Below are 12030 nucleotides of genomic sequence, written 5' to 3' on the forward strand. Positions count from 1 at the left end.
GCTGGGACTACAGGCGCCCGCCACCTCGCCCGGCTAGTTTTTTGTATTTTTAGTAGAGACGGGGTTTCACCGTGTTAGCCAGGATGGTCTCGATCTCCTGACCTCGTGATCCGCCCGTCTCGGCCTCCCTAAGTGCTGGGATTACAGGCTTGAGCCACCGCGCCCGGCCTCTTCCCCTTTTTAAAGGCAGTCCAACACAGAAAATGGGAACACAAAGAGAAAGCCATACTCTCTGTAAGTTGTTTCACTAATGGGTATTCAGAAAGCTAAAAGGGGGACAAGTAAAACTCTTATTTAAATAGGTAGGTTATCGGTTATCATGATCTACTTAGGATGCTTAGCGTTTGTATCAGGATTGAATGTTAAAAAAACAATAAATGAATTAAACCGATAGAACACCTAAATTATTTACAGTCATATTCTCATGTATATAGAAAATCCTAACTCAAAAAGTAAAAACAAAACAAAACAAAACATAAAAGATTTAATATCATTAAGTGGTGGCAAGGGTTTGTTTCAACGAATATCACCTCCATAAACTACTATTGGTAGTGTATATGTGTATTGTTCCTATTACAGTAAATTACCATTGTCCATTAAACTTTGACATGTGAAGACTGTGTAACTCAAAGTATCAACCATAAGAAATAATCCCACAGATACACAAAGAGAAATGTTCCAGGATGTTGATTCCAGCTTGTTTATGACAAACAATAAAATGGATTATGATTATATAAAACTCTGCAGGCAGATTCATACCCTGGAATTTTTTTAATTAATTTTTTTAATTAAGCCAGTCAAATTTGGCAGTGAGGTGGTTGTATAGCAAGTATATTGACACTAATGTTAATAAATTCTGATAATCCACTACCATCTGATCCATGAAATATTCCATACCATGAAATATTATCCAACAATTTAAAATTATGAATGAGATCAATAATGTGAAGATTAATCTTCAGGCTATATTGTTGAGTTAAAATAAATGCAGATATGAAAGTTATTTACATATACATGCTAATAAATATTTGCATGCTATTGAGAAATATAAACATACTACATAAGTAACTGTAAATATGCTACTTGGGAAAAAGAAAATATATACGATATTTGTGTTTATTTATATATGTGCATTTCTATATATTTAAATATATAGAACAAAGCCTAAAAAGGGAAAATCAAAAGAAAAATCCTTACCTATAATGTTAAAATTTTACATGAAAAATATGTTAAACAATTATTATATAATCAATACTTTCTAGAATTTTGTTTTTTTTTTTTTTTTTGATACAGAGTCTTCCTCTGTCTCTGAGGCTGGAGAGCAGTGGCATGATCTCAGCTCACTGCAACCTCTGCCTCCCCAGTTCAAGCGATTCTCATGCCTTGGTCTTCTGAGTAGCTGGGATTACAGGTACATGCCACCATGCCCAGCTAATTTTTGTATTTTCTGTAGAGATTAGGGTTCGTCATGTTGGCCAGGCTGGTCTCGAACTCCTGATCTCAAGCCATCTGCCTGCCTCGACCTCCCAAAGTGCTGAGATCACAGGCGTGAGCCACTACACCTGGTCTAACTTTCAAGAAATTCTTAAAATAGAAAATATCAGGACTGCCTATAAGAAATTTGTAAAATATGGTCAGGGTCTTTTTTACCTAAAATACTTGTAAGACTAAAAGGAATACATTATAGGGTTCAAGGATACATATGTAACAAATTCAATGTAGATCAAAGTAGCACTCGTGGCCCACTGGTGGGTCATGAATGTACTTTTAAGTGTTCATAAAGTGATATAAATGTGATTAAAGTCCATACATTTAAATTTCTGTACATAAATTAGGGCTACTTACTGATATTATAGTAAATCAAGTAACACATTCTAAAATTCAGTGTTCATTAATTAATTTAGTGAGATGTTAGTATAGTGTAAATATTCAAATTCAAGAAGTCTCGACCGGGCGCGGTGGCTCAAACCTGTAATCCCAGCACTTTGGGAGGCTGAGACGGGCGGATCACAAGGTCAGGAGATCGAGACCATCCTGGCTAATACGGTGAAACCCCGTCTGTAATAGAAAATACAAAAAACTAGCCGGGCGACGAGGCGGGCGTCTGTAGTCCCAGCTACTCGGGAGGCTGAGACAGAAGAATGGCGTGAATCCGGGAGGTGGAGCTTGCAGTGAGCTGAGATCCGGCCACTGCACTCCAGCCTGGGCGGCAGAGCAAGACTCCGTCTCAAAAAAAAAAAAAAAAAAAAAAAAAGAAGTCTGGACACCTGATACAATTGATACTTTGCAAAACTCCCCCACTGGGCATAGAGATATCTAAGATAGCTGGAATTCCTATAATTTTTCAAAGGGATATTATTTTAATTAATGTGCCATTCATAGTGTCTTGCAGGTTATAATTTTTCACCTATTATACTCTTTTTTTTTTTTTTTTTTTTGAGGCGGAGTCTTGCTCTGTAGCCCGGACTGGAGTGCAGTGGCCGGATCTCAGCTCACTGCAAGCTCCGCCTCCCGGGTTTACGCCATTCTCCTGCCTCAGCCTCCCGAGTAGCTGAGACTACAGGCGGCCGCCACCTCGCCCAGCTAGTTTTTGTATTTTTAGTAGAGACGGGGTTTCACCGTGTTAGCCAGGATGGTCTCGATCTCCTGACCTCGTGATCCACCCGTCTCGGCCTCCCAAAGTGCTGGGATTACAGGCTTGAGCCACCGTGCCCGGCCTACCTATTATACTCTTATAGTAACGAATATGTTTGTAGAATTACTATTGTTTTATTTTGTTAATCATGGGTTCTTATGTAATTATTTTGTTGTTATTATTAAGTTTCTTTCTCTGTCTTTGTTACCACACAATATCATTTCTATAAGAAAAAAAGTCAGTTTGATGGACCTCTGAGGTTTTAATGATTCACTTAAATATACTACGGTGACAAAAGTTTGAGGTCTACTAAATTAGGTAATCCTTTTTTCTTCATCAATACATCTTCAAAACTAAGGATACAAGTATTGACTTTAGTTACATCTATCGGTGATCATTATGAATAGCAAAATTAGTCATCAAATAGATAAAAAAACAAAATAATGGTACTGGTATTTTCCTATTGTAATTCTATTTCTTTTTTTTTCTGTGTAGTTATACAAGTATAGTTTTCAATATGAGTTATTACATTATTGGAGTGGGAAATGAAAAGGTGGAAAAGAAGGCCTATGTAATTCCCTTATATAAAAATTTATCAATATAAGAGGGAAGAAAAAAATTAAACATTTTCTTTATGCGCAGTAATGAAAAAGTTGAAAATGTAGATGACCAACAAGTCAAAATGTAATTGTTCTCAATACAAAAGATAATAATGAAGGCCGAGTGGATGGCTCACACCTGTAATCCTAACACTTTGGGAGCCTGAGGTGGGCGGATCACTTGAGCTCAGTAGTTCAAGACCAGCCTGGGCAACACATTGAAACCCCATCTCTACAAAAAACAGCCAGGCAAATTCATCTGTCCATATATGTGTCAACGACAGTGTAGTTTTATAAATCAATAAGTAAAATAAGAAAATCACTAATGGATTCTCTTATAAATAGTAACTGTATTTTAGCATTCAAGAGTGGGTTTGTTGTTGTTGTTGTTGTTGTTGTTGTTTGTGAACAATAAACTTAATCCTTCAAAAAAGCCCTGGAATTCAATGTTTAACAACAAAAATGTTGGAAGGAAAAAAAAAACTGAAGTGCAAATAGGTTATAAAAATATTTGTAGGCTGGGCATGGTGGCTCACACCTGTGATCCCAGTTCTTTGGGAGACCAATGCAGGAAGATCACTTGAGCTCAGGAGCTGGAGACCAGCCTGGGCAACATAGGGAAGCCCCATGTCTACAAAATTTAAAAAAAAAAAAAAAAAAAAAAAGAATTCTCAGGGCCCACAGTGGTCCCTGCTACTCGAGAGATTGAGGTGGGGGAATTGTTTCATCCTGGGAAGTTAAGGCTATAGGGAGTCATGGCCATGCCACAGCACTCCAGCCTGGGTGACAGAGTACAGAGTAAGATCTTGTCTTTAATGAATAAAGAAATAAGTATGTTTATAGTAAAAATATGAAAAGTACCTTTTTAGGGTAAAATAAAAACTGCTATAACAAATTATTTTCTGACCCTCTATTCTTTTTTTTTTTTTTTTTTTTTTCTGTTTCCCAAGCTGGAGTGCAGCAGCACAATCACAGCTAACTGTAGCCTTGAACTCCTGTCCTCAAGCAGTCCTCCTGCTTCAGCTTCCCAAGTGGGTGGGACTACAGGCCCTCTCTTCATCTTAAAGTGAATAAATCATAGCAAAAATGTTTCATTCTTTCAATGATTCTTTGCACACTTGTTATTTCCTGAGGAAATAAAGATGAATCTTATACAACTCTTGCACTCATGGGGTTGGGGTGAGGTGCGTAAAACATCATATGAGTTCACAACAATTCAGTTGTTGTGACAGGAATGTGTATGAGGTATTATGGGAATAGAGAACAACCAGAAAGCTGAGGGACGGCAAGAAGAAGAAACCACCAAGTGAAATCTTAAAAGATAAGTCGAGGGATACAAGGTACAATGGAATACTAATCGGTGCTATTGAGGGGAAAGAATAAGCCAAGAATATGATACATAAAAAGTAAGATCTAGAATAAACATGGCTTGAGTAGACATAGTACTAGGTACGATAAGAAGAAAAAAACATTTTTTATACTTTCAGAATCCAATATTGCTACCTGCATATCAGTATGTTTTTGTCTAGCTATCTCCATCCGCTTATCCATACATCTATTATTTCAATGATTGTTCATTCAGCCTATATATTCATTTGTCCTTTGATAAACATTTGAATCTCTATAGCCCTGTGCTAAGGTCAGTGTTGAATAAAATGCTTTCTAATGAGAGGGAGTTTATATACTAGCCATGGAAATAGTTATTAAAAATTTAACTGTACAAATATATAATTTTAATTTTTTTGAGAGCAATACAGAATCCCAATGTGGTAGAGTAGTTTGAAGACATTTTAACCTGGCATAGAAATGCTTCTCTGAGGAAGAATGTTTAATTTGAGATGGAACAGAAAGAAGAAATTAGATTGGGATGTGAGTGGGGGCATCTGGGCAGAGGGAACAGCTTTTAGGAGGGAGGGGCATGCAGTCTTAGGGAAATTGCACAAAGGGCACCATATCTGGAGTTTAGGCAGCTGGAGAGGTGAGCAAGGACAGGATTAAGTAGTTCTGGTTTAGAAGTTATGATGAAGATTTGGGGAATTATGTTAAGAATAATGGGAAGGTCCTGAAGAGCTTGCATGGGATATGCCTAATTAGGTTTGTATTTGAAGTCAAATTCAGGGGAAAGGATTAGAGGGTTCAGGAGTGAATGAAAGGAGACCTGGGTGAGGAGAAACTGCTATGGATTGGGGTAGTGGGTATGGAGAGAAGTGAAAAGCAGTGGCCTGGCCTGAGAGGAATTTACAGTTACACCTGACAGGACTAGTGTCTGACTGGGTGCAGGAGGTGAAGGAAAGGGAGGCAGCAAAAGCCATCCTTGGGTTTCTGGTTTTCCTAACTCCACGGTGGTACCATTAACTGATTTCTCCCATAGCTGCTCCCAATTCAGTTTCATGGCCACATTTTCTGTCCAGCTGTCACGGCCCACATCCTCTCCAGTGGCATCCAAAGTGAATCTCTTTCTGATTACCCTGTTTACTTCTCTTTCTCCAGTTATTATAGACTATAATGATCTTATTTCCATACAAATATATATATATATATATATGTTGAATGTGCCTCAAGTTTTCTGTGCACATAGGCAGGGCTGAAATACATTTATTCTACATCTCATAGCTTAAACACCTCACTAACTTCTTTTGCTAAATTCTACTAAAATTTTTCTCAGAAATAAGCAATACACACTGAGAAACGTTATGAGTTTTGTGAGGATTAGTAAATTAATGCCTGTATTGATATGGTGGGATTATATCTAGGACTTGAATCAGGGAGGGAAAATCCAGCAGCTTTAGTTAAAAATAATAATTATGACAGAGACAGATAACATTTTAAATTTTGATACAAGTCAAAGCAATTTTTTAAAAATCAGCATTGAGATTTTATTATATCAACCACTAATCGAGGGCCAAAACAATTTATAAAGGAATTACACACAGTGTTCAAGTACATAGCTACCATTTCTTTGAAAGATCTATTTTACTATAAATCTGAGTCAAATGGGTATACAAGCAACAAAATGCTTCTATCTTACAATTAAACGTAAGTTAAATAAGTGTAAAATTTTGGAATTGCCACTCATCTCTGACAAAATAAAGAAGCAATTTACTTTCATTTCATGCTAAGGAAGATAAAATGGGGAATTTAAGATATAGGAGACAGGATTCGACCTAGTTTCTAGGGGGAATAACTGACTTATGTTGTAAAGTAGCAACATTCTTTCTAGATTTTCACATCCCTCTTCTTTAGAAAGTCAGGAATAACCTTGCATTATCTGAAAATCTATCAGTAACTTGTATATAAACAGAAACAAAGGCACTTTGGTTTCTTAGAAATAGGAAGAGGCTATTCTCACCATTACAACATTGACAATTCTTTTCCATGTAATAGTGGAATCAGGCAATGGAGTAGGAAGCTGACTTCTCTTTGCATGTAAATAAGGAAGCTATACAGAATTATACTACCACCAAACTTGAAGTGAAAAAAGATGGGTGAAGTTATAAAGCACAATGCTTTCTTTAAAAGTATGCAAAATAGTCTCCTTTTTGAAAAATTGAGTGCAAGTTGGAGATCAAGCTGAGGCAAGAGACTATGATTTTACAGCAGTCATTAAAATAGGTGAGAAATGGGATATTTTGCCTTCATGTTTCAGGAGGCATGGCTCTGAGCCAACTTGTTGGCTTTCAATAAAAACCCGAGACTTTTTTTAAAACATTAATTTGAAGACATATATCTATCTTCCAATGTATGTAGATATGTATACAGATATGTATCTATTTATGTATCTATCTATTCATTTATTCTTCTATCTACTTTTCTCCCTTTTTTTTTTGAAATGGAATCTCGCTCTGTAGCCCAAGCTGGAGTGCAGTGGCGCCATCTCGGCTCACTGCAAGCTCCACCTCCTGGGTTCATGCTATTCTCCTACTTCAGTCTCCCAAGTAGCTGGGACTACAGGCACCCACCACCACATCCTGTCTCTGCTAATTTATTGTATTTTTAGCAGAGACAGGGTTTCACCATGTTAGCCAGGATGGTCTCGATCTCCTGACCTCGTGATCTGCCTGCCTCAGCCTCCCAAAGCGTTGGGATTACAGGTGTGAGCCACTGAGCCCAGCCTTGTTTGGTTTTTTAACCATAAACCACAGCAGTCCAAGTGGACTCACACTTCAGGGTACATTAATTCACAAAATCCCTGAGAAGAAGAAAACTACCATTTCAAATATATACTTTTTTTTTCTTTGCATATGTTAACTGTGTTTTTTTCACCTGTGTTTCCACTGGGGGTAAAAAGCATTTCTTTGCTTTACGAGTTTGAAATTCACAAAACTATACTGGCAGCAGGGGGAGGGTAGCGGGAAGAATGAAACATTAAAGATATCTATTTGACTTCAATTTTTCAACATGGCAGAAAGCAGAAAAAAAAATAGTTGCAGAAATGGAAAGAGGTAGGAGATCAGAGTAAAGAGTGTGTGGGAAAAAGGAAATCAAAGAGGGAGGAGAGGGGAGGTGAAGGGCAAACGAAAGAGAAGGAGATGGTGATACAGGAATTAAAAAGAAATTATTTAGGCAGATAGGGTAAGAAAGTCCTCAGTAAGGTTTTCCTTTTAATGAAAAGCAGCCCCAAAATCATTTCTTTTCTAACAAAGAGTGGCTTGTAAAATCAAGCTGCAGACGTAGAAAGGCAAGCTAGAAGCTTGCACAGGCGAATGCTGGCAGCTGTGCTGACAGGAGAAGGCTACCTGGGACTAGGCATGTTCAAAATGGCAGCTCCTTCCCTTTGCCAGCCACGTGCACAGTAAGGAGCAGGCAACATGGCAGGCCAAGTGGAAAGCCTATTTGCATAATAAGGTTAGTGTGGTGGGCCATGATGGCTCACTCCTCTAATCCTAGCACTTTGGGAGGCCGTAGCAGGCAGATTGCCTAAGCTCAGGAGTTTGAGACCAGCCTGGACAACATGGTGAAACCTCATCTCTACTAAAATACAAAAAATTAGCCAGGTGTTGCAGTGTGCGCCTGTAGTCCCAGCTTCAGGAGGCTGAGGCAAGAGAATTGCTTGAACCTGGGAGGTGGAGGTTGCAGTGAGCCAAGACAGTGCCAGTGCACTCCAACCTGGGTGACAGAATGAGACTTCTTCTCAAAAAAAAAAAAAAAAGAAAAGAAAAGATTAGGGTGAGGTGGCTAGCCTTCCAGCCTTCCCCGCAGACTATGTAAACATCACACCTGGTCCAACCAATCTTGGGCCTTACATAAATCAGACCCCATCTCCTCAAGCCTGCCTATAAAATCCAGTGCGTTACCACTCCGGGTCGGAATTCCCATTTTGGAGCCCCTCTCTCTCTCACAAGAGAGAGAGCTGTTTTCCTTTCTCTTCTTTTGCCTATTAAACCTCTGCTCCTAAACTCACTCCTTGTGTGTGTCTGCGTCCTTAATCTTCTTGGCTCTAGATGATGAGCCATGAGCATTTACCCTAGACAACAATGCTGATTCAATGGGAAAAGGAAGAAGGGTGAGAGAAGGGAGTGGAGAAAAGCCAAGGACTATGTTGGGTACCTTCCATTTGCTAGTTCAGGGCTACTCTCCACCCTCCTCCATCCTGCCTTCTGCCCTACAAGGTGGACTTACAAGGTAGTCATTAAGTGTGTCCTTCTTTGGCTTCTGGTTGGGTTTGGCCAGTGGGGTGGCTTGGCAGGTAAATGGACGGTGGAGGGTAAGTAAGGTCAGGGTATTAATTCACCTGGATTCCTTTCTGAATGGCCACCTGGGGCTAAGCTGTGTCCCTTGCCTTAAGATCACCTTTCTTCCCAAGGATAAAGTGCTCCTTATTTTTGGTCACTCCTTTGATCTGGTACTCCACAGGCCTGGGGTTGGGAACAGCTCCTCCCCTGCTCTGGGTTCCTGCTCAATCCCTTGCAGTTTGTCTTTACTGCCCCATTACCTTTGTAAACAAAACCTCCTCAAGTGTTCCATCTGTGTGGACTCTGGTATTACGCAGGTATTACAATGAGAGGAAGGAGATGAGAAAAGGGATGAATTCTATGAAAGACAGCCTGGGTAGGAGGAGGATAAAATATAGACAAATAATCCTATGAATGCTACAACAGATTCTTGAAGTTTTCAATACTAATATTTAAAAGTGTTAGAGTTTTGTGGTAAAGAAACCTGTTCGACTATCATTTACAGTCAATGCGTAGCATAAATATCTGGAGGCATAAAGGACACAGCCAAGTAAAAGGGTAGGCAGAGTGCAGAGGGACAGCATAGGTAACTGAGTGTAAGGCTATGAAGCCAATCATAAGCTATCTATGGTTTAACCACTGTTGTGGTTAAGTATGATGTCTTCATGAAGGTAGTCTCAACTACCTTCTCCACCACTGACTTCTTCTCCACCAAATACCAGCTCCACCACTGACCTTGGACAAGTTACATAAGCTGATTCAGAGTGCTCAAAAGCCTCTTACTGTACTTTTTAAGATTTTATAAATTTTTGGGTAATCAATCTAAGGTTTTTTTTTTATAAGTTCCAGTCACCTAAGTTATTCAAGTTTAAATGTAATGATCACATAACATAGTTTTGTAGACTCTACAGGATGAAACAAAAATGCCCTGGAAGAACAGGCGGTATTTTTTTACAAAACAAAAACATCCTGTCTATAAATCAAATGGACAACAGCTGTCTGGTCTTTGAATTATCTTTTGTCCTAAGATTAGCTGGGCTGCAGAGAAAAGAAAAGAATTAAGCATCATTATCAGTTAAAGTCACCTAGTAATTTCTACAATAAAATGATCCAACTATATTCAGAAATTATCGTGAAAACATTCAGCCTTCTAGAAGAATTATTATTGAATTTATATTAACCCCTGGGCTAAGTATCTAGGGACTGTTTTTAAAGAATTGCTAATGTAAGGAGATATGCTACTGATCTCTTAATCTGATCACATCCAGCAAGAGTTATTTGCCCTGGGGTCTGAGCTACATTGTAATAAAATCAAAGGACATAAAAACTGTGGCAGGAACAGTGCTGAAATTGGAGAAGCATCATTATGAATAGCAACAAGTATGGAGATGCATATGTAAGAGGGTAACTAGAGTCAATATAACCACTATTCTTCTATGATTTAGGGTAAATAGATAGTTATGGCTCATCTGCTAAATGATCTACTGGGTAGATATTTATGGATTATTATACAGTATATTATTGAGGATAAGTCTGGTTAAAAACAAATAGAGAAAAGAGCAAATGGCACAGGCAGGCTTTTAGTAAGGTCATCATTTGTAATATTTCTCGGGAAAATCTCTCTCAGAAATTCCTCAGCATAGCTAATGTGCCATAGAAGGACTCTCCATTTTAGGAGTGCATAAATTCACATAAATTGCTATAATAAGGATTCATCCCATAACCCTTTTGGCATAAATGCACATCTGGTCTCTGTTTGTAATGAAATCAATTCAAAGCCCCACAGTGCATTAATAATAAAAATGTTCAACATATTGCAACCAAATAAGCTCTGAAAATTTGAGTCTGCAAGATTCTGTCACACATGTGTATACTTTTAACACTGATAAATGATTAGGTTACAGAACATTAATCAGATGCCTTAAGATTCCAAAGGTAGACTTTGAAAAATTATAATTATTATTTCCACAGGAAAACTCATATGTATGTATGCTAGAAACTTTTACTTGCTTAATTTATAATGCCTCTTGGACTTTTATATCTGTAGTTCACAATACCATAGAAATTTTATTTTATTTTTTTATTTTTATTTATTTATTTATTTTTTTGAGAGGGAGTCTGGCTCTGTCACCCAGGATGGAGTGCAGTGGCCGGATCTCAGCTCACTGCAAGCTCCGCCTCCCGGGTTTACGCCATTCTCCTGCCTCAGCCTCCCAAGTAGCTGGGACTACAGGCACCAGCCACCTCGCCCGGCTAGGTTTTTGTATTTTTTTAGTAGAGACGGGGTTTCACCGTGTTAGCCAGGATGGTCTCGAACTCCTGACCTCGTGATCCACCCGCCTCGGCCTCCCAAAGTGCTGGGATTACAGGCTTGAGCCACCGCGCCCGGCCAGAAATTTTATTAATAATAAAATTATTATAAGCAATATAAGAGGAAATTCATGAATTTGCACTTTAAAAACAACAAAATTCTAGAACTAGCTCATAACGTATTAGAGGTTGTCATTAAATGTGAAATTAAATTAAAATGGAATAATTTTTCTACATTGATTTTAAAAGAATTCTTGACTGTTTTGTTTCCAACAGCTATCATCAACAGTAGATAATATAGTTTAGCAAAGAATTTCTTGTTAGTCACAGGATTTACCTTCTGTGTTATATGATTGACCCAAGGAGAAGAACAGTTGCTGAGATCTGGTCCTTGGGGATCCCAAATTCCATCAGGAGCAAGGCATAGATAAGTTGATACACCTATAATAATGAGAGAAATATATCTGTTTCTTTTTCTGAAAATGACTTCACATCCATGGTATATTTAAAAATGAGCAAAGGTAAAAATGAGATAATTAAATCGACATAATGTTTATTAAAACACCAGATACAGTGCCAGGTAAGCATTTAGCACTAGAGAAATGTAGTACTCCAAACAAAAATATACAATATGTTTGAAGCACTTGTGGCAGCCACCTTAGGTATGGGGACTGTTTTGTTTTGTTTTGTTTGAGACGAGTCTCACTCTGTCATCCAGGCTGGAGTGCAGTGGCAAGATCTCGGCTCACCGCAACCTCTGCCTCCCGGGTTCAAGTGATTCTCCTGCCTCAGCCTCCCAAGTAGCTGGGACTAC

General features: G+C 38.5%; 1 protein-coding gene across 7 annotated transcripts in view; it reads right to left on the bottom strand.

Annotated features, from left to right (window-relative positions):
- The window catches only part of ADGRL3 (adhesion G protein-coupled receptor L3), a 902055-nt gene that overhangs the window by 170488 nt on the left and 719537 nt on the right, over positions 1-12030 (bottom strand). For all 7 annotated transcript variants that reach the window (XM_031935344.1, XM_031935342.1, XM_031935341.1 and 4 more), the window contains one exon: positions 11554-11657. In XM_031935344.1, the coding sequence (XP_031791204.1) occupies positions 11554-11657 (104 nt within the window). The remainder of the gene's footprint in view (positions 1-11553; positions 11658-12030) is intronic.

Source organism: Piliocolobus tephrosceles, chromosome 3, assembly GCF_002776525.5.
Source record: "Piliocolobus tephrosceles isolate RC106 chromosome 3, ASM277652v3, whole genome shotgun sequence".
In the NCBI taxonomy this organism is placed as follows: Eukaryota; Metazoa; Chordata; class Mammalia; order Primates; family Cercopithecidae; genus Piliocolobus; species Piliocolobus tephrosceles.